Raw genomic sequence first — 22005 nt, 5'->3', positions numbered from 1 at the left:
TTAATATTGTCTTGCACCGAGTAAGAATGGCTCCGGGCGTCTTCATAATATTTCACTCTAACCTCAAATATGTAGTGATTTGCGAACATTTCCTTAAAGGACTATATAGCCTCTCAAAGCCTTGATTCAGAAACCAGCGCGGCAACATCTCATTTAACCAATTTCTAAACCCTTGAATGGCATGGCATAGCTGTGGAATATCAATTATGAGGACGGAATGCAGACTAAGCTCTGAGGGAATGAAGGCCGTTAGGATAAATCTATTCAAGTGATCCTAGTCCCTTCCATCCCCTTCTAGATACGGATATTAATTACTAGCTCATATATTTAGTCTTAATTTGATGCAAAGGACTGATGCGAACTTTGAAAGTCATCGCTCAAACTCTCTGGATCATCACAACGCGGCTATCGTAGTCCCCTTCGAAATCATACTGCACTCCGGTGCTCATCAACGTGGCTCCGGAGTAAGTTCCGTTGTTGTCCAACGTGTAGGATTCTTCCGGGTCTAGTCCTTGCAGGCGGAGTCGTGGAAAGGCGTGGTTATATAATGAGCGGATCTGGAAGTAGAAAAGGACCGCCTGCGAACCGTCCTCTGAGATGACCATCGCGGCCGGCCAGTTCGAGTCTTCCGGAAGGCTGAGGCGCCATAAATCACCCCTAATGACAATTGGGTTGACACGCTCGCTGAGTGCCATCAGACCCGGAATCTGCGCCTTATCCTCCTTGGAAATATCTGCTGGGTTCAGCTCGAGACCGAAGGATCCGCCCATCATGGCCACATGTGCGCGGAACTTGATGGGGATTGTCCGTCCGGTGAGGTGGTTGGGCACCGCCGAGACGTGCGCTCCCATGGCAGCGGGCGGGTACGCCAGGGATGTACCAAACTGGATAAAGATGCGGTCCAAAGCGTCTGTGTTGTCGGATGTCCATATTTGGGGGAAGTAATGAAGAATGCCGGGGTCGAAACGACCACCGCCGGATGCACAGCCTTCCCAAAGCACATCCGGGAACCGAGATGTGAGAACCTCGAAAACATGGTATATGCCCAGCATATAAGAGTGACTGATGCCTGGAGCAGGGGTTTCGTGGAAGCCCCTGTTGTTGTCCCATTTGACGTATGAAATAGGAGCGCTTGAGAGAATGTTCGAGACCGACTCAATAATGAACTCTTGGACCTCAGGAAGCGCCACATTGAGCACAAGTTGGCTCCGCCTTTCTGTCCGGGGATAGTTGCCTGCATGAAGAACCCAGTCTGGATGAGCCTGGTAAAGAGTCGAGTTGGGATTAACCATCTCGGGCTCGAACCAGAGGCCGAAACGCAGCTTGTCCGACGAGTTCGCGACTTCGAGATCAACAACCTTGTTGACGAGAGCGGGCATACCATCAGGAAAGCGGTCCGGGTTGAACGCCCAGTCGCCGAGACCAGCGGTGTCGTTTATCCGGGGATACTCTTTGCCAAACCACCCGTCATCCAGAACAAAAAGCTTGACACCGAGCTGGGCCGCTTCCTGTGCTAATTCATAGATCGTGCTCGCATTGTAATCAAAGTAGAGGCCCTCCCAGCTATTAAGCAATGCTGGACGAGTTTGATCAACGTACTGGCCCCTCATGAGATGATTCCGGTAGAGACGGTGGTATTTCCGCGACAAGCCACCGATTCCCGTTTGCGAGTACACGGCGACGACTTCCGGAGTGGTGAGGGTCTCCCCCGGTCCGAGAGGCCAAGAAAGCTGGTAGGGGTTGAAGCCGAGCATGGCACGAGTGAAACCTTGAGATCCTTTCTCAACCTCAACGGAGAAAGAGCCTGTGTAAACGAGAGAGAACCCCCAGGCTTCGCCCTGGGACTCGGTGGTCTCTGGAGATACGAGCGCCAGAAACGGATTGTGTAGATGGGACGAGTAGCCAGTTGTGCTCCCGAATCTAAGTGAGATTTTTGGGTTAATGAATGGGCACGTAAAGCTCGTATTCTTGTCATTTGCACGCACCCCTGTGTCCCGTAGTCGACTTTCCGGCGAAGTCTCATGGCCTCCCGTGCCCAATCTCCTCTCAACTCGATCATTTCCATGTCTCCAAATGGCAAGTCAATGCTGAGGCTTGCGGCCTTGTCGATAGTGATGTTGCCCTGGCCTTCATTTGTGATGTTGACGCTTCTCACAATGGCGTCGTACTTGGGGAAGATAGAGTATGAGAGGTCAACGGCTATAGAGCTATAGTTGTCGTACAGGGAGACGGTTAGGGTAGAGACTTCATCCTCATTGCCAAAGGTCGCAGGTAGACCAGGCAAACCGGGCTTTCCTTGAGAGACTTGGTGGGATCGATATTGGAGATCGCTGACGGTGTATCCCTCAGACTGGCGGATTTGCAGCGCGGGGACGCGGAAATCACCACGGCCAAGATCGGGATACTCCCGTCTGACACGGCCCATCATGCCAACCCAGCCATTGATAGCAGGAGGCAGCATGGCCATGCTCTCTGTAGCCGGGCCTCCAAAGTGGTCAGAGTAGAGGTCACCTGTAAGCTCGTCCACATGGAAGCGGTAAGAGGAGTGGTCGCCATTGAGAGCAAAGGACTTGCCGTCTACGACGATGCCTGTACAGTGTCAATTTTCGTAACTCAGGCTGGGGTAGTTTTCTCATACCATTTACCGACGAGTTCTGTGCTGATACTCGACCGGTGAGAACTGCCGCGAAAGCCGCAATGACGAGACGAATAAACAGACAATATCCAGTCATTTTGCATGAGGTTGGAACTCTCAACCAGAAATAAACCAAGATTGACTTTTCCTTAAGGCCAAAATATTATCAAAAGCCTGAACTGTCCTTCAGACTTGTGACAGCTGAGGTTCTGGTATTTATATCATCTCTCGTCTGCAAAAGCGGGGGCACGCCGAGCTTGTTGTGATATGTTGGCTAAACCAACTGATCACGAAAGCTTCGCCAAAATTATCGGCAGTTCCCATTAGAGATCAGCAGTGAGAGTTTCCACCTCCAGTTAAACACCACCCTTGCACCATAAGGAGAAAAGACTAACCTGCAGGTTGGTTCTGCGTTAGTTTTTCAGTTTCCCGCCAGTTTCCCGCTGCGCCTCCCCACTTTCTCCCCAGCTTCTCCGCAGTCAATATCGGCGGATGCAACGTTCTGCGAGCTAACGGCAACCCCGATCTTGCTTCTTCCCTTACGGCACATGGTCTTGTTCTTCCGGCTATAGCCTAGAAAAAAATAAAATAATTGCAGATGAGGGGTAGTTGAGTCTTGGCATGTAGCTAGTCAGAAGCGACATGGAACGCTCTCTGCGGGCAATAGTCCGTTTCATTGGCAATGCTCTAGTGTATGCTTAGCTTTCCCTCGTAGATTGTCACCCGGGTGGTAGTGTTATTACCTACTGGTGAGTTGTCGAGCAGGTCCGTTCAACCATTCTCTAGTTCCCCACATGACAGCTTCCATGCGGAGAACACCCTGGTCTGTAGGCTCCCCCCTGATGGCGGTCAATCATCTCATGATGACGTCCCACGCGCAGCAAGATGGAGTAGGTAAGAACTGTCTTTCTAGAATGTTATGAACAGGTACATCTATGCCGGCGTTCGGAAAAAAATACCCAATTTCAACGTACACCGACAAGTAGCTTCTAGGTCATGGCATCTTCCGACTCGGCGATTGTCTCCTCGAAGCCTGACCCTGCATTTTCAAGCCGGCCTTTCTTGAATGTCCCAGTGAATGCATTACTACTCGAAGAGTAGACGGACTTGATATCTATATGGAATTTGCGTAGGTGCGAAGACCACAGTACAATGATCACAGTATGGATACCTAGAAGGAGGACTGTTATGACTCATAGTTCTATTCACTTCAGAGAGCCGCATCTAAGGCACATGTACAGAGTACAAAAAAACAGAATCCAATCTAAAACCTATGCATACGTAGATAAGGAATCGTGCATGTTACGCTCCATACTCGAGTATTGACTGACTAACATTTCGGCTCTCTCAAACAACCGGTTTTAAAAACCTAATGATATATCTCTCGATTCAAATCTTAGGGAAACTAAGGGTTGGAGCATAGGGTCAGCCTGCTGTGCAACTACCACGTTTGCCGTTACAAAGAGCTGTGGAGCTAGAACCATAGAGTCATACGGCTGTTGTATGATTGTCCATGCAGGCCTTTTACTACCGCGCCTAATTTTTACGAGTTACAAATGCCTCGTAATCCACCAACTGAGTAGGGATAATGATTGGAAGGACATAGCTGCATGGAGACTTTACACTTGTTTCTCTGTTCTTCACGTAGGTGTTAACCAAGTGACGCTGCCTGTCCGCCACTGTCAGCCATGAGAGCGGGAGACAGCTGCTTACATAAAGATACAAAGAGTGAAACATACAGTGCACTTACGTAATAACGGTCGGCGATTGCACTGTCGGTTTTCGACCCCGCTGTGCCGTCTTGCGAGGAAGGTTTGGCTCAAGCAGCTTCCTTATCCGACTGGTCTTGGAGCGCTCATTCGTCACTGCAGCTATCGTTGACCCGCTGTAGATGCACGCCTGCACTGGGCTTACCTATTCTGGTACAGTGCTTCTTCCTCTTCCTGCCTTGTGCGCGTGCCCCTCCTTCGTCTGAAATCCGAACCCCTCCAGATAACCTGGACGTGTCTTGATGTTGGCCAGAACACCTCCGCTGGCAAGCAGCATCGCTCTCTTCTACACGTCCATACCATACCCTGTATCACCAAGCCTCATCGGTCGACTCCGAATCCCGCTTCCCTTCGCGACGTCCAGGCCTCTTGGTAGAACGCCGCGAGCTTTGCCACCACAGCGCGTTGCATCTCCAGTCAGGGCGATACCAGCAAGACTCTACTCCACCCCTGCTGCCTCCGCAACCATGACCCAAGACTACGAAACGGTGCTCAAGGGCAAGTATCCCGCCAAGGAGCATGCCCTCCGTGTCGCCGACTACGTCTTGTCCAAGGTTCCTGATGCTACCGGCATTCTCTACGTTGAAGGTCGCATGACCAAGATGCTCGAAGACAACGACGAACCTGAACCCTTCAGGTAATTCCTTAGCTCCTCTTCTTTAAACCCTGATACCTTGGCCCAGACAACAGAATATTTACTAACACTAGGCACAAAGACAGCGCCGCTATTTTTACTATCTGACCGGTTGCCCCCTCGCCGACTGCCACTACATCTTTGACCTCGCGACAAGCAAGTCGACCCTCTTCATCCCCCCCATCGACCCTGATAGTGTCATCTGGTCTGGTCTGCCCGTCAGTGCGGCCGAGGCAAAGAAATTGTACGACGTCGACGAAGTCAAGTACACTACGGATGTCAATGCCGAGCTTGCGCGCCTTGGAAAGGGCCCCAAAAAGACCGTCTTTGCTATCCAGAACCAGGTCTTAGACAGCATCACTTTCCTCGAGTTCGACGAAAAGAACTTCAGTATTCTGAAAGACGCAATTGAACGTTGCCGTGTAGTAAAGGACGACTACGAGATCGCCCTCACCAGAAAGGCCAACGCCGTTTCGACCATTGCCCACCACGCCGTTGTCGAATACGTCAAGAAGGCTAAGAACGAGCGGGAACTGGAAGCTCTCTTTTTGCAACGCAGCGTTGCGAACGGCGCCAAGAACCAGGCTTACCACGGTATATTTGCCGGGGGTCGCGCGGCTGCCACCCTTCACTATGTTGCCAATGACGCTCCCTTGGAGGGCAAGCTCAACCTTCTTCTGGATGCTGGCACGGAATGGAACTGTTATGCCTCCGACATTGTGAGTGATGCCTTGCTTGGCCTTGATGGGAACCAACTCTTTTAACCAAACGGTAGACTCGGACGTTCCCCATTTCCGGCAAATTCAGCAAGGAATCCCGCCAGATCTACGACATTGTGTTGAAGATGCAGCTAGAGACCACCGCCGCCCTTAAGGAGGGCGTCATTTGGGATGAAATCCACCTGCTGGCCCACAAGATCGCCATTGATGGACTCCACTCGATTGGAATTCTTAAGGGCGACAAGGACGAGATCCTCAAGAACAGGACGAGCGTTGCCTTCTTCCCTCACGGCCTGGGTCACTACCTTGGCATGGACACTCACGATGTTGGCGGCAACGCCAACTATGCCGACACCGACCCCATGTTCCGTTATCTGCGTGTGAGAGGGGCGCTCCCCGCTGGTAGCATCATCACTGTCGAGCCGGGTATCTACTTCTGCAGTTTCATTATTGAGCCGTACCTCAAGGACCCAGCCCACTCCAAGTTCATCGATAGCGCTGTTCTGGAGAAGTACTGGGACGTTGGAGGTGTGAGGTATGTTTATTCTAGACCGCAGCATCCAGGGTCGTGCAATGTACTGACAAGACCAGAATTGAGGACAATATCCTGATCACGAAGGACGGCAGCGAAAATCTGACACCCACTATCAAGGACCCCGACGAACTGGAGAAGATTATTCAGGCAAGCTAGAGTACCTCATTAATACAAGTGTAGAGATCAAGACTTGAGGATGGCGATGCCGCACACAACGATGGCGACTGTAGCAGCCTGTGGTTCGAGAACGCAGATGGCTACGCTGGAACTATGCTAGTTTGTCCAAATGCTGTTATGAATTTTCGACCAAGGCCATGAGGTTGAATCCAATATCGTGCCCCCCCTGCGCAATGAATCGTCGGACAATGTCCAATGATTCCGCGCCTAGATCTACCTTTTCATGCTCGTCCGGGATGCCTCTGTCAACCGGTCCCTTCCTGTCGCCGTCCAGCTCGTAGAGATGACCCGTGTCCGGTGACTTGACGTAGCAGATGTAATGGTAGTTGACTTCGTCCTCAGCGCTGTCCGGCGCGGGCGTGTCGCCTTTGGTCGCAACGGATGCATAAGCATCCTCAAGCTCCTGGGACCCTTCCAGCACCATGGCAGCCTGCGCCGGGTCCATGGGCGCTGCAATGGACAGAAGGCTGTCCAGCAATGATGCCGGCCCTGGGTCTCGCGTTAGAATGGTCCTCGGCCTGACGTCATAAGCCACTCACTGAGAAAGTCCTTGGCCCGCCCATTCGCCAAGGCGTGCAGTATGGCGTATAAGCCGCAGGCGTTGTTGATCGTCTGCTTGAACCAAACGGCGTCCTCGTCCTCCTCGTCGTGGTCCACCATCCAGTCCTTCGCGCCAGCTTCCTCTTGCGTCAATCGCGCCTCGAATGTGGACGTCGTGGGGAAGACGAGGACGAGAGCGAGGATTTTTTGCGGCAGGGCGGCGGGGTCGTCTAGTGTGAAGATGTCCTGAAACTGGAGGGACGGCGAGGTGCCGAGGAGGGCGATGAGCTCGTTGAAGACATCGGGGTTGGACTCAAGGGGAATGAAGGCCTTGTTGTAGGTCTGCGGCATCGTCAGGGTTGTGGCTGGGTTGGGGCAGCTGTGAGCTGTTATGAGACTGGAGGCGAAGAGAAAAAAGAGGAATTCCAGAAACATGTGTTGTCAGTTACCGTTCGAGGTGTTTGGTCCTGTTTCCCGTCCAAACGACGAGGTTGAGGATCTTGTCTAGTACTCGGCCAACTGCTGCACTCTGAAGTGGGGACGGTGACGAGAGAGGCGAGGCGATTCACGGGCAGGCACCTAATTACAGGGGACAAAGCTGGCGGTGGCTGCTTACTGAGCGCTGTAATCGCCGAGCGCCCCCCTATCCACTGCTCATTTGTCATCCTTGCATCCACCAAAGTAAGCCGGTATTGTGAACATATCAGTGTGTTCAACCCGCCGTTTTCGTGAAATCACCTCTAGAGAATGCGTGGAATATCGCTGGTGTGATATAGCAATGAGAGTGAAGACCCAACCTCATGGTTTAACATTGAGGTTTGTACACGTAAACATCTTATGGAATCAGGAATTATGATAAAAACGAATTATATAAAATGTGAATAGTCAACTCTTAATTGCGGATGTCAGGGGATCAGAAGGCGAAGTCAAGAGGGCGAAAAGCGACAACTAAATGCTCTCGAAAATGCTGATAGAGCAACCATCCCTTGAGCACAGCCAACCCATCTTCACAATCAGTGTGTGGCCACAAGCGACCAGTTCTGGATATATACACACAAACCGAGTATCGAAGTCAATGCTGTCTTGGGGCAAGGCCATCGGCCCTATACGCTTCGGAGCCTGGTTGAGAACTCACGCTCTGCTTGGGGGGGGTTTCCGCCGGTCATCGACCCCGGAGGCCGGACTTTGGCAGTTTGTACTGATTCTTACCTACAGAAAAGGATCATGACCAAAGGACGAAGATCGTGTCCTGCTTCCCAAGGACATTGGGAATTTAGCACCTGAAAAAGAAGCCCAAAGCTCCATCAGGAAACAAAAGCCGCAAATCTTGGCGCCGTCCTTCGGGTCCGTGGCCGGCGGCGGCCGGCGGCTCGGAGCAGCAACAGTAGCACACACATAGCGTATTCATCCTCTCTCCACATGACTCCCCTCCAACCCCAACAGCGATAAGATAACACCTAAAAGATGGAGGGGCTCCAACGGTCATCCTTCCCGTCATGAGACGAATTGACTACCTACGAAGGTAGACGAGGGGCTAGAGGGCTCGCCGTCGATAGTCTGCGTCCGGCCAGCTGGGCATCCCAACTTCAACCTCCTCGCACACTCGTCCCTCGCTTGTTCTTCTTCTGTTCTCTTCACAGCTCCATCGGCTGCAGAGTCCTTCGACTGAGGCCATCTCATGATCTTTCCGTCCCGTGCACTCCTAAATCATCGCAACTACCCAGAAACCATACCCACCATCACCATGACGCGGTTCCGCGTCCCATTCTCCTCCCTCCCCCTTCCAGAGCGCCTCCGCGTCCTTCCCGCGCCAACGGTCCGCATCATTGCTCTCCTCGTCTCCGTCAACGTACTCATCTGGACCGTCGCCGGGATTCTCCTGCACTTCCACCCGTCCCTCATCTCCCCCGCCGCCCTCTCCTTCGTCCTAGGCCTCCGCCATGCCCTCGACGCCGACCACATCTCCGCCATTGACCTCATGACCCGGCGCCTCATCGCGTCGGGCCAGCGTCCAGTCACCGTCGGCACCTTCTTTTCGCTGGGCCACAGCACCATCGTCATCGTCACCTGCGTCGTCGTCGCTGCGACCAGCGGCGCGCTGAGGGACCGCTTCGACGGCTTCACGCGTGTGGGTAACATCGTGGGCACCAGCGTCAGCGCTGCCTTCTTGCTGCTTCTCTGTGCCGGCAACGGATGGGTGCTGTACAAGCTTGTCAAGAGGCTGCGCGTCGTTCTGGACGAAGAGAGAAGGCGGGGGCTGCGGGGACACGGACCCACGGAGGAAGAGGAGGGAGATGCGGCGACGAACCTGAAGTTGGAGGGCGAGGGCTTCCTGGCCAGTGTGTTCAAGAAGGTGTTCCGTGTTGTGGACCGGCCGTGGAAGATGTTTCCCCTCGGCATTCTGTTCGGGCTGGGCTTTGATACGAGCTCCGAAATTGCTATTCTGGGACTGTCGAGCGTGCATGGCGCGCAGGGTACGAGCATCTGGCTCATCCTCATCTTCCCCGTCCTCTTCACCGGTAAGTCATCTCCCCGCCCACTAAATCAATTGGATGGAAGCGAGTTAACACAGCCAGCTGGCATGTGCCTCCTGGATACTACGGACGGCGCCCTGATGATGGCCCTGTACACGTCCAAGGCCTTCTCGCGCGACCGCGTCGCCATCCTGTATTACTCCATCGTTCTCACGGGCATCACCGTCCTCGTCTCGGCCTTTATCGGCATCATTCAGGTCTTTTCACTCATCGCCAATGTTGCCGAGCCCGAGGGCAGCTTCTGGGACGGCGTGGATGCCATCGGGGAACACTTTGACATCATCGGCGGCAGCATCTGCGGGCTTTTTGTCGTCGTCGGACTGGGATCCGTGCTGGTGTACCGCCCGTGGCGGACGAGGGTCGAGAAGAGGGCCGAGGCGAGGGCTGTGCTTGCGCCCGAGGAGGAGAGGGGATTGGAATCAGGCGAAGGGCCCAGTTACGGTACTATCGCTGCTGCTGAGGAGCCCGTGTTGAAGAAGGGAGACGTTACAAGTGAGGTGAGCATGCAGGATTAGATTATACAACATTTGGGCATGCGGTGACATCAGAAAGTTGGATCTTCAAAGAACACGCAAGTCTGCATGTGTTAATGAGTAGAATTGAACGGAGAACATGATAGAAAGGGTATCTGTATTCGATGCCAAACGTCTTGGCTCCGGGGCTATGATGATAAAAGCCCCCAAAATTCTTCTTCCAAAACCTGCTCGTTCGGTGATAACGTAGACCGAGCAACCAACTCATGCCAAATCACTTATGAGTACCTCACCAGATATCATCCAAATAAACCAGGTACAACCAGAGGCCAAACCGCCTTTGCTGTACGACTTGCCACGAATGACATGAGACGTTAATCACTGCTCGTCATTAACTGCGTCTTTTTGCTCGCCACCGATCTCTTTCGCCTTAGCCTCGTAGTAAATCTCCAGAAGCGTTTTCGCCTTCGTGGGTGCCTTTTGTTTGCTTTGGACCGCCGAGGTGCGGCTCTCAAAGGTCGGCGTCGAGGAATCGTGGGTCTGTTCGTTCATACGCTTCTTTTCCAGTTCTTGAAAAAGCCCGTGTTGTAGTTTAGTCGACTCACTGAGTCCTCGTTGAAGTGGTACGTCCGGTCTTGACTGCGACCGAGCAATGCCTGGCCATTTCCGCTCCACTTCCGATGACTCCAGTCCAATAGAGGACAATGGTTGAAACCTCTCTAGTATCGTCGGTTGTTCACATTGTCCGTTGGCCTCCTCGAGTTCGGCGAGCACTGCTTCTTCGCGTAGACTCCAAACTGTTGTGGCATTGGCGTAGTCTTGTAACTGACCCTGCTCCCTCTGGATGCGGCAATGGACTGCGGCCATCATTTTGGAGGATATTTGCCGCTTTTCGGAATCCATGTCGTGAATTATGTTGTATGATGAATGGACCTAAGAAGACGGATGATAAGTTTGATGGTTGTGAGTAGCAGTTGGATGTGCGTTCAGCCGCCATCGAGCTAGGTCGATATACAACAGAAGCACCCATCTCCGATACTTGGATACTGAAGTTTGGTTCGAGTAGGCGTCTTGAGCCCTCATATTGAGCGTAAGGCAGCCAAAAGTTGATTAAGAACGTTTGGCAAATGATCTTTACCATGGTTCGAATCCATTGTGCGGCGGATGTCACTGGACCAGACCATCGAACAGTCGCTGATTTCACTTTTTCCAACGAAGGTTGAAAGTCAAAAGGCCTACAAGTTGACCAGGTGACTGGATGTCCACGAACGACGTTCCACTTCACCGAGCAAGGCGAGTCCCGCTAAACTCAAACCTTGACAAAAGCCGTGCAGTTCCGACGGTCCTGGCGAGCATAATTCTGGCAATGTATTCATGGGTTAGGGTTTTGGTCGTAAGTGTCTATCTTGAATTTAGATTGGTCATCATCAACAAGACTATTGGTAGATTTGATACGTCTTTTTTGCACCTTGAGCAAGAGGGGAGGGGGAGTAGAGGTAGATGTGACTTGAAAATAGACCTTCCGGCCCGTGTGGGCTACAAGTACGGAGCTTCACCACGTTCTCGGCATTTGGAGCCCGTAGCGCTTTGGAGTGGGATTATGCAGAAGACGAAATGAACGAGACCAGCGGACGCAGGTCCGAGACGAATGCGTTGCAGGAAGCTCGTCTGGATGGAGTGGGAGGTGAGGTAGCCGGGAAGAGACGAGGAGATTGCGGGACCGGAGGAAGCGGTGTGGCAGGCAACGGACAGAGCCCGACAAGGAACTCGGTCCAGACTTTGGCCCAAAAGAGCAAGTATGGCCAATCCGTCCGAAAAACGGAGGCTTGGGTTATTGTGGCCACGTTGTGTAGGCATCTCCGCAGGCCAGGTTGGGAATGGAGTACGCTACAGCCGTTGGTGGTTCATGCGAAATGGTGCAGATGGAGGGGGCTCAACGTTCCCGGATCGGCTATTCCGTCAACCAGCCCCAGCGTCGTCGCCACTGGCGTGTTTCTGGTGGTTTGGACGATCAGGGTCCATCCACACCGTACCGGCGTGATACCTGTGCGGTACCGGTATTTGAGGTACGGGTGGTGCTGAAATGCAATAAAGACTCTTGCCGTGGATTTGCCTCTTGTTTCCTCGTGATAACTTTGTATGACTGACTGGACTGAACTTGGGTCGTCTAACATCTTGCCTTATCTGAAGCCAAGCCTCGACGGACCGCCACCTACCATAAGTTGAGTGCCCATGACCAGGCATTCTTTTTCCGTTATAAGCACCGTAGCACGTAACGGAGATGTCAGCCATCCGATTCGTGGCGTCCGCCGGTCGCATTCCCCAAATGGTATGCTAGAGGCCCAGGTGTCAGGCATGCCGTCCATGGCGAAATCCGGCATGTCGTTCATCGAGCGTCGGAAACAAAGACAGCCAGAGTGGCCAGTGTTGGCCTGCAAGTTCTACGTGCGACGGCCCGAGTTTGTCCACGTTGCTGGACAATGCAACCACGATATGCAGTGCGGCGCCATTGGCCGTGTGCGTGTGAGATGGCCGGGCGGGAAACAAGTTTGTTAGACAAGGCGACCACCTATCCTGAGGCTGAGAAAGGGTCGCAGGATCATGCAAGCAGGCAGGCAGGCAGACGGCCGTACAGCGAACGCTGTGTGTAGTGGACTGACTGACAGAACCACAGTGGCCTCAGAGGGATGTCGTGTGCTTAGGCATGGCATGGCAGGGCAGGCAAGAGGAAGAGGCTACGAATCAGTAGGGGAACGCGTCCTTGCCACCTCCTGGATACTGCATATGTATCTGCATCGTGCCCAGGTGGGTGCCCAGCGGCAACCCATGCCGTTCTTGTGTACTCGCACACACAGGAGGCTGGCAGCCATCCCCGGATTCTGCTGTCTGTTTCCCGCTGTGCTTGGGGTGGCATCCACGACCGCAGCCTGCCGGCGCCAACGTCCGTTAACGCCTAGGACGAAAGTGGTTGGCAGAGACGCTGGCGCGAGGGGCTGAGGCAGCAAGGGTTTCCTTTGGGTATTCCGCCAAGCTATCTCGCAATCTCGGGATACCAGAGGGGATCATCGGGTCTTGTCCAACCGAAGTACAGGGCTACACCAGAGCAAGTAAGCATTGCTGTGAGCGACCCGGAATAGAAAAACACGGAGGGATGTCCAGCCAGCATCGAGTCGTCCCGTTCTGTTTTCTATGTGGCCGTAGAAGATTGGTTTGCTCTCCAGCTCTGCTGACGAGGCGGCCACGAACGTGGACCAGGTAGGTCAAAGGATGCAGATGCCTAAGCCATCCATCGCATCGGAGCCGATTGCAGCAAGCCAACGGCTTTGGAATTGAAGCCTGCTGGCAGCGAGGCGACCAGATGCGTGAACATGGTCGCTGCTGGAGATGCCACCACAACCGCAACTGGATCATTGTGTCGTGCAGAGACCTAGCTCACCGAAGACGTTGGTTTGGATTGATGGCCGAGACAGATTGGCCACAGGCAGATACGATACCCTCCCTGCATGTACAACTAAACAAGGTGATCCGGTCGTACGTACCCGCGTCCGGGCTCGGGCCCGCGTTCCACGCATCGGCAGAGACGGCTGGCGTGGCACTGGCGGTGGGCCATGTTGCCATCCATTGCCATGATTTGTAAGTGTAAATAATATGTATTCCCGACTTTTGGCCGGTGCGTCGAGGCAGAGATGACCAACACCGTCAGACGGGGCTGATGGGAGGATCCCCAAGCCGAGTCAGTGGCGCCTTGTGGTGGCGAGACGTATCTTCTCCGAGCCACGCTTCATCAGGACGTTATCTGAGTACGAGAGTATACATACATCAACAAGGCCAGAGAAAACAAGGGAAGGTTTAAGAGCTGTCGATGAAGGAGACGAGAAGCCAAGCCTTGGGCGGGCGACCGGGGAGAGGGGGGTGATGGAGAGCGGGAAGTTGGAGGCAAATGCTGCAGATAAGAAGACAGCGAGGAACAAAAGCTCGAGGTTCGCGCCTTGTTCCTTTTTCGGACTGAGAGTAAGACTGATAAGAGTCTCGCTTCGGTTCGCCGCTAGCGAGCGGCGTTCCTTATCAGCAACGGCAGCACTACCCGGGTAGCAGTACCCTCCGTTTCCAGAGCCAATTGAAACAATCATGCCCGCCATAAAAAGTCGTCTGGACTTGTAAGTACGCTAAAAAGTTGTAATCGGGCGGTCGCTGCAAGAGCACCACACTAGCGCCTCTGGGTGGGTGCATGACAGGATTGGGTGGAATGCCCAGATGTAGGTACCGTAGTGTACGCAGGTAGGTACTTCGTACTGTACGTGACCCCCGGGACGGAACCCGTCCGCGTACCCTGTACCCATGTATATACATACCTGCCTGCCTAGGCACCTAGGCTATCTATCCACCCACCCCACAGAAGCCGTGTCGGTCCCTCCACGACCCTTTTTCTCCGGCGCGTCTCGCAGCCTCCAAATCTTGTCCAGAAACCAGCCGTGCGACGCCTTTCTCTCTTTGTCCAACACACGCCATCCCGCCCGTCATCTTTGCTACCCATTCTCACTTCTCCACCGCCGTCGCTAGACCATGCAGAACGAACAAGACCCTTACTCCTACAAAGTACGGAGTACACTACCCCAAAGAGACACTGTCTGTCCGTCTGGACCCTGGAACCGGCTACACTAGTCTCGACGCCAAGATAAACCCTTGACCTGCCCCAGCTCATGGATGCACATGTTGGGGGAAGGGGGACTCGAAGGGGTGACAAGAAGAAGCAGCAGCAGCAGCACGACGATATCCATGTTGTCTACGACAGACAAGTCGTTGGGGTCCGCCCTGGCGTTTTGATGCCGCCAGCCTCCCCCGAGACCACTTCCTTGCTTCCGACTCGACGCCGTTGCCGCCTCGTTGCGGTGAATGGATCATGTCCGCCCTCCATCTCCTTGTGGTGCGCGCCATCCACTTTCCAGACCCCCGGCCACCCTGGTCTCGACTCATGCCTGTCCTCAGATCGTCCCATCCGTCCCGCGAGGCTGCGACTTGTTCGTGGAGAAACCTAGCACTTGCCGGTCTTAGGATTCTAAGCTTGGTGAGGCCCTCCGCCAGATATCTATTCGTACCCTCTCCCTTCATCTTCTCTTTGCCTTTATAACCCCTAGCTCCGCCCTCCGCGACTCGTGTTGAACTCTCCCCCCCAAAAGATACCCTCCATATCCCATCCTCGTTCCGTTTCGCCTGAATCGCCTGTCCGTGCTACCTTGTTAGGCTGCCCTCCTTTCGTCCCATCTTGCCGTAACTGACCCGCGCACCACACAGTGGCTGCAGGAACTTTTCTGCGAGCTGGCAGTTGAAGATATTTTCTGTCCGCCTCCTGCTCCTCGTTGCTGTCCTCGATTCTCTTTCCTGACCGCCGTGATCCATTGACTTCTTCAACCCACATTCCGACCTCCCCCGTTCTGTTTCTACCGCCAATATGCACGGCTATAGCTCCTCAGAAGAGTCTGATGACCCTCGCCGCCCTCGTCCCGTCCCGGCATCAAACAACAACAACGACCAGAAGAAGAAGAAGAAGAAGAGGGCGCCTCCCCAGCCGTCCATCAACCACATATGGAAGAGGTTCCAGGACAAGAAGTTTAACAAGGCACTCGCCGTTCTTCCTTTCGACCCTGTGCCGCCACCGGCGAGCTCCGAAAAGCCCAATGAGCTGTTGACTGCCGGCTACGAGAGAGCCGCGGAAGAATGCCGCCGCAAGGTCAGGAAGATCATACAGGAGTGCAGGAGAGTCAACATGCGATACCGAGACCCCGGCTGGGATTTGGTAAGTTTACCTACAACAATAAAGCAACGCGTCCTCAGTCAGCTAACTTTTTGCCTCCAGGACTGGGATCTGAAGTGGGAGAAAGGCCATTGCCTCAACACCCTCGGCCACACGAAATGGCAGCTCTCGAGGTCCACCCTCTCGAATCCTAGCGCTTCCGTTCCCAAGGCCGTCAAGCGTGTCCATGAGATATTCGAGAAGCCCACCTTCATGAAGAATATCAACGGCGGCGACGTTAAACAGGGCAGTCTAGGAGACTGCTGGCTCATGGCTACCATGACTGCTCTCGCTAATGTCGAGGGTGGCATCGAGCGCACCTGTGTCGAATACGACACCCGGATTGGTATTTACGGCTTCGTTTTCTACCGCGATGGAGAATGGATTTACTCCATCATTGACGACAAGCTTTATCTTAAATCTCCCTGTTGGGATTCGCCTAGCATGCAAAGAGACCTCCTTCAGCAGATTGATCGTGAGGATGTGGAACGGGTCTACCGCAAGACGTACCAGACCGGTTCCAAGGCGCTGTTCTTTGCTCAGTGCAAGGACCAGAACGAGACCTGGGTACCTCTACTTGAGAAGGCCTACGCCAAAGCCCATGGCGATTACGCCTCTCTGTCTGGTGGCTGGATCGGCGAGGGCTTGGAAGACCTCTCCGGCGGTGTCACCACTGAGCTGCTTACCTCTGACATCCTTGATACCGATGGTTTCTGGGAGAATGAGCTTTCCAAAGTCAACGAGGAGTTTCTCTTTGGTTGCTCTACCGGTCTTCTCGACGGAGGCTACGGCGAAAGGGAGGGCATATCCGAGGGTCACGCGTACGTAATCATGGAAGCTAGGACGCTCAAGTCCGGAGAGCGCCTGATCAAACTTCGAAACCCTTGGGGAAAGATCCGCAAAGGCGTGTGGGAGGGCGCTTGGTCTGACGGGTCCAAGGAATGGACCATGGAGGTCCAGGAGGAGCTCGGCCACCATTTCGGCAACGACTCCGTTTTCTGGATCAACTACGACGATTTCCTCCGCAAGTATCAGCACATCGACCGAACCCGGCTGTTCCGAGACCCCGCCTGGCGATGCGCTCAACGCTGGATCGGCGTCGACGTGCCCTGGAAGTCGCAGTTCAACGAGAAGTTCCAGATCAAACTGACTAAAGACGGCCCCCTTTGTTTGGTTCTCTCTCAGCTTGACAACAGATACTTCAAAGGGCTTCAGGGCCAATACGTTTTCCGCATCCACTTTCGCATTCACGAGCGTGGCCGCCCTGGCGCCGAAGACTATATTGTGCGCTCCCACGGAAACTACCTTATGGACCGATCCGTATCCATTGAACTGCCGGACATGCCCGCTGGAGAGTACAGCATCTTCATGAGCGTGACCGGCGAGAGGGACACCAGCTTGCCCTCTGTTGAAGCCGTCGTGAAGCGGGAGTGCCGAAAGCGGGTTGAGAACGATAAGCTCGTTCAGGTCGGATCCGCGTACGACCTGGCTCACAGCAAGGGCGCCGCGCACCTCGAAGAGGTTGCTCGTTTGCGCAAGGTTAAGGAGCAGCAGCGGGCGTCAGAGTCCCGCCAAAAGGAGCGTCGCAAGCTCTGGGAGAGGCGTCATCTGAACCGCGAGATTACCAAGAAGCAGACCAAGAAAAATAATGAGAAACGAGATCGCAGAAGGGCCAAGGTCGAGGAAGAAGCCAAGAAGAAGGCTGAAGAAGCCAAAAAGAAGGAAGACGAACTAGCGGAGAAACACGCAGTTGCCGCGAAACAGGCAGAAGAAGCCAAGCAAAAGGTCGAAGAAGGAGCAAAGAAAGATACAGATGCCAAGACAAAAGATGCAGCCGGGACGGAGAAGGAAGAGGAGACGAAGACGATGGAGGCAGAGAAGCCCAATGACAAGGCCGTTCAGACGAACGCTGTCAAGGAAGTGCCCAAGGAGGATAAGCCTGATCAGAATGAGGCCGGCTCCTCCGAAGAGACTCAGAAGCCAACAGAGGTGACAAACGACAAGTCCGTTCCGGACAACAATGCCAAAGACGGTGTGGAGGGTGACTCCAAAACAGAGTCCAAGGGCGAGCCCAAGAAAGATGCTGCCAATGAGAAGCCTGTCGCCCAGCCTGCACCAGCCCCAGCACCGGCCCAGAAGGTTGAATACGACTCGGCTGACGATTCATCGGACTCGCCAATCGAAGACTGGGAGGAGCTGTACAGTGATGACGATATGGTCAGAAAGCCACGTCTTACTCCTTCAGGTCCACCCAAGACTCGCGACGAGCGCTACGAGTCTGAGGAGGAGGGGCTACCCGATCCTTGGAACGCTATCTGCATCGTCGGTGTTCGCGTCTACTCCATGGACGAAGACCTTGAGGTCCATGTCGTCATGGAGGGCGGCGAGCTTCTAGAGGGAGGTATGGGCAAGAAGGGCGAAGCCGACCTCGACAACGCGCAGGTCAACGCTGGCGGAGAGCGTGAGAAGCTGGGAGCTGACAACATCGTTAATGGCGTCAAGGCCGAGTCTGCGAAGCCGCAAGACAAGACTGCGTCTGAGACCGTCGTCGCTGCCCCAGCAGACGGCAAAGAGTGTGACCAGAAGGACGGTGATGACACGACCAAGGAGGCCAACGAAGACTCCAAATCGGAGACCAGTGTCGATTCAGACAGAAGCGCCAACACAGACAAGACGTTCGACTCCTCCGGGTACGACAAGATGGACTCGGGAACCTCCACCCCCGAAGTGATTGCCACACCCGAAGCGACACCCTTAGAAACCAACAAAGAGCTGTTCTAGAGCCTTCTAGAAGATACAGAGTGACGACGCACATGACGGTAGACGGTAAAGCAGAGACTGATTTGACCAAATTTTTTTGATGGGGCCTTAGGCGTTGTGAGCATTTGATTCGACGCCTAGTCTGTAGGCTGGCGAGTTGCTTGCGTGGTTTTCGGGCGAGATCCTAGAGCGATCTTGTATTTGAGTACATTGGTAACAGGACTCGTGTTTGGTATCACATGGCAGGATCTCAGTTCATATCCACTCTGTTCTTACTTCTTTGTGCTCCGCGAGTGGGCTGGCCTCACAACTGACGGCAGAGCCGTTTCAAACACACCGTAATGGTCGTTTATGAAATACATTTATTCGCATTGAGCTGCCGTCCAAGTTTCCCCTCCAGTATCCGAGCACTGTCAGGACGCAGGGCAAAGTTCTTATCGGAGAGGGCTTCATGCAATCCCAGTAGAACTTTGAAAAAGTACTAACTTTGTCTGCCGGAAATGCTCGAGAGTATAGCGAGGGCAACAATGTAACAGCTAGCAGACACGAAGTACGGGATTCCTAATGCGGAGCCACCCAATGAGATGCCTCGAACCCAGAGGACCATCATTAGAGGCGCGCCCAACAGTGATCCCGACGTTTTAACCATCATGACGATAGAGAAGACATGCGATTCAGGATCGACCACATCCAACCTTTGTTCGTTCCGTTTTGGAGCGACATAAGGTGATTTGAGCAACGAGAGGGTAAAGACCGGGAGGGCGGAGCCGAGAGCGTAAATAAACAATGACGGCACCAATATCCAGATCTGTGTGGCCAGGGCTATGGCTAAAGCACCAAGTATAGAGATTACCAAACAGATCTTGGCATAGTACATATTCATACGGTGGCTGACCACTTCGGGTGGGATATGAAGCGACCTCATCTGGCTCGAACGTAAGATTGCGGGAACGATGACTGTAAGCAGTGTAAAGTTGACCACAGCTTTGGCGGACAAGAGATAGCCTGTGGAAGCAAACGTCCAGCCGTACCTCTTTGAGATGTACTGTACCAACAGCTTAGTGTCTGAGCTTGCAAGAGACGTGAGGACGAAGCTGATGAGAAGAAGACTCATGTTGCGTGGGCGACTCGCGATGATGGATCGCAAGGCACCGAAACGTTGGACGATAGATCGTAGCAGAGATGCATCGGCGTCTTGGGCTTTCAGAACAGGAGATGACAGCAGAGGCCTCGCTTGATCATCTGCATTTCGGGATATGGAAGAATGAGAGTGACTCTCGGGTGAGTCGTCGATGAGAGATATGGTCGGGATGGCCAAAAGAAGGAGGGATATGCCGATCCAGAACGGTAGCCATAGAAGTAGACTCATGGAAGCCGATGCAAGGGCCGGACCCAGCAAATTGACAACATATGAAACGGAGCTCATCCATCCAAAGTATGTGGCACTTGATAGCCCAGTCAGTACAAACATGCCCCAAGTGAGGCTTTCGAACCTAGGTTCAACTCACCGTTGGACGTGATCATCCGTGATGCCCGATGCAATTGCATATGTGATTGAGTTGAAAACACAGTCGCCACCCAGTATGGATAGAAACGGCGATGCAACGATGGCCTTCGTTGGCATGATCTGTTCGAAATAGCCCACGATGACAGCCCACGACAGCATGACGATGCGGGGGGCAAGATTGATACAGAGAATGCTGCGCCGCCCATATCGTTCGGCGAGAAAGCCCAGGGGAATCGTCATGACGAAATCTAAAGGGCGTTAGCTGCGAAGCGCTTATCAGATAAGTCAACCCACCCACTTTTCGGCACCCCCCGCATTTCGGCAACCCCCACTTACACCAAAATACACCAAAATACACCAAAACTACCCCCTTTTTATAATAGCTATAACTAAGCAACTATAGTATATATAATTCTAGGCAAATTAATTTATATAGATAATTACTTAATAAGTCTATATTAAGCTTTTATACTTTACTTTAGTAACTATAGCTTAAAGTAGACTAGTTTTTATAAGAAAGTACTAAAATACTAGTAAAATATATTTAACTATAACTTAATAAATATATATACTATAAACTTAAAACTTTATATATAGTACTATTATACTATATAGCTTATATTAGTAATACTTATATAGTATATATATACTTATATAAGCTTAAATAATAAACTTAAAAATTTTCTTATAAAAAGTTTTTTAGTAAAGTATATAATTATAATTTATTTTATATTAACCTTATAAATATTAAGGATTTAAGAAGAATAATACTATATATAGACCTAAATAGTATTATACTAAGTTTTAAGCCTTTCTATTTAATAACTAAGAAGTTATACTGCTTTTTTAAGTATTAAAAAATACTAGTAAAATATACTATAACTTTAACACTTTTACTACTTTAACTTTAAGTAGCTAGTACTTTACTTATACTAAGTAAAAAGACTTTATAAGCTATATATAGGTCTTTTAAGTAATTATATATAGATATAAATTTTCCTATAATTATTAAGGCTAAGGTTATTAAGTTAGAGCTATAGTGAAAAAGAGCAGTTTTGGTGTAAATGGGTGCCGAAATGTGGGGGGTGCCGAAATGTGGATGCTTTGACTTAGCGCGAGTCCATGCTCACCACCCACGATCCAGGCAGTCTCCATGGTTCCCTGGATCCAAGCCAGACCCTGCTGGACGACATCAATCTTGCATAGGCGCTCTTCGACGTTGCCATCTCGATCCATGACCGATGGGTCCGCGATCAGATAGTGCTCACGACACAGGCGGCGCTCGATCACCCTGCTCAGGGGGAGCTGGTACAGGCTAGCAGCCAGGTTGACGAGGAGCACGAGCGTGAGCAAGGCCCCGATACCGGCTTTCCGCTGCCTGCGCGGGACCGCTGACGCATCAATAGCGGCATAAGAGATGCTCTCGTCTATACGCTGCGTAGCGGGCGGCATGATTCCGCCACCGAGTATGTCTTGCGGTCTATGTATCGGGATTGATAGCAACCCAAAGATGATTTGACGCGGCGGTTTTCGGGTCACTGGTGCCATTGATGACTAAGCACATCATCTCGGTCTCGTGGGTGAGCAACGCATAACTGTTGCTTGTCCAGGATCTTGATTGATCACGGGATGGCCAAAGGCCCCCCCCCCCCCCCCCCCAAAGAAATTGATTGTTTAATTTGAATAGGATTGACTCCCAATGGTGCTGGGATTATTCATGTGAGCCTCAGAGAGCGAGAGTTACTTCGGGTACAAAAGCTCAACTCACACTAATCGGTGCGGTCACAACAGATATCTCATACATCCTAAGACAGTAACTACGGAAGAGCAGTCGAAGACTTCTTTAAAGCCTTAAACTGGACGAAAAGAACAATATCCAAGTATTTCGATAAATCTGGTGAAGCGTTTTTGCTCCCTTCCTAAGCCATTCC

At 52.5% G+C, this 22005-nt stretch overlaps 8 protein-coding genes across 8 annotated transcripts; 3 read left to right on the top strand and 5 right to left on the bottom strand.

Annotated features, from left to right (window-relative positions):
* Positions 1–192: 192 nt before the first annotated feature.
* LY79DRAFT_416849 (melibiase) lies at positions 193–3024 on the bottom strand. The gene is made up of 3 exons (XM_060553135.1): positions 2639–3024; positions 1986–2589; positions 193–1920 (listed from the first exon to the last, which is right to left on the bottom strand). Exons 1-3 carry the CDS (start codon positions 2730–2732, stop codon positions 378–380), a joined length of 2241 nt encoding a protein of 746 aa, XP_060408786.1. The 5' UTR covers positions 2733–3024; the 3' UTR covers positions 193–377.
* A 1847-nt stretch (positions 3025–4871) lies between these two features.
* Positions 4872–6448, top strand: LY79DRAFT_594111 (putative Xaa-Pro aminopeptidase; the record flags this gene model as incomplete). The annotated part of the gene is made up of 4 exons (XM_060561650.1): positions 4872–5041; positions 5121–5757; positions 5814–6292; positions 6349–6448. 4 exons carry the CDS (start codon positions 4872–4874, stop codon positions 6446–6448), a joined length of 1386 nt encoding a protein of 461 aa, XP_060408785.1.
* Positions 6449–6584: 136 nt separating this feature from the next.
* Positions 6585–7360, bottom strand: LY79DRAFT_526320 (ubiquitin carboxyl-terminal hydrolase, family 1; the record flags this gene model as incomplete). Its single annotated transcript, XM_060555829.1, has 2 exons — positions 6585–6958; positions 7009–7360. 2 exons carry the CDS (start codon positions 7358–7360, stop codon positions 6585–6587), a joined length of 726 nt encoding a protein of 241 aa, XP_060408784.1.
* Positions 7361–8753: 1393 nt separating this feature from the next.
* LY79DRAFT_594109 (Ni2+-Co2+ transporter transition metal uptake transporter) lies at positions 8754–10058 on the top strand (the record flags this gene model as incomplete). Its single annotated transcript, XM_060561649.1, has 2 exons — positions 8754–9528; positions 9586–10058. 2 exons carry the CDS (start codon positions 8754–8756, stop codon positions 10056–10058), a joined length of 1248 nt encoding a protein of 415 aa, XP_060408783.1.
* A 336-nt stretch (positions 10059–10394) lies between these two features.
* LY79DRAFT_594108 (uncharacterized protein) lies at positions 10395–10919 on the bottom strand (the record flags this gene model as incomplete). The annotated part of the gene is made up of 1 exon (XM_060561648.1): positions 10395–10919. One exon carries the CDS (start codon positions 10917–10919, stop codon positions 10395–10397), a length of 525 nt encoding a protein of 174 aa, XP_060408782.1.
* Positions 10920–14334: 3415 nt separating this feature from the next.
* LY79DRAFT_569127 (uncharacterized protein) lies at positions 14335–15081 on the bottom strand. Its single transcript, XM_060559034.1, has 2 exons — positions 15003–15081; positions 14335–14940 (listed from the first exon to the last, which is right to left on the bottom strand). Exon 2 carries the CDS (start codon positions 14716–14718, stop codon positions 14377–14379), a length of 342 nt encoding a protein of 113 aa, XP_060408781.1. The 5' UTR covers positions 14719–14940; positions 15003–15081; the 3' UTR covers positions 14335–14376.
* A 384-nt stretch (positions 15082–15465) lies between these two features.
* LY79DRAFT_673815 (calpain family cysteine protease) lies at positions 15466–18588 on the top strand (the record flags this gene model as incomplete). The annotated part of the gene is made up of 2 exons (XM_060564224.1): positions 15466–15810; positions 15871–18588. 2 exons carry the CDS (start codon positions 15466–15468, stop codon positions 18586–18588), a joined length of 3063 nt encoding a protein of 1020 aa, XP_060408780.1.
* A 460-nt stretch (positions 18589–19048) lies between these two features.
* LY79DRAFT_526351 (major facilitator superfamily transporter) lies at positions 19049–21526 on the bottom strand (the record flags this gene model as incomplete). The annotated part of the gene is made up of 3 exons (XM_060555830.1): positions 19049–20012; positions 20076–20322; positions 21205–21526. The coding sequence occupies 3 exons, from the start codon at positions 21524–21526 to the stop codon at positions 19049–19051; spliced, it is 1533 nt and encodes a 510-aa protein (XP_060408779.1).
* Between the last annotated feature and the right edge of the window lie 479 nt (positions 21527–22005).

The sequence above is a fragment of the Colletotrichum navitas genome, assembly GCF_030913465.1.
Source record: "Colletotrichum navitas strain CBS 125086 chromosome Unknown LY79scaffold_98, whole genome shotgun sequence".
NCBI classification, from domain to species: Eukaryota; Fungi; Ascomycota; class Sordariomycetes; order Glomerellales; family Glomerellaceae; genus Colletotrichum; species Colletotrichum navitas.
Note: the sequence above shows the minus strand (reverse complement) of the source record. Positions and strands in the feature narration are given on the sequence as shown.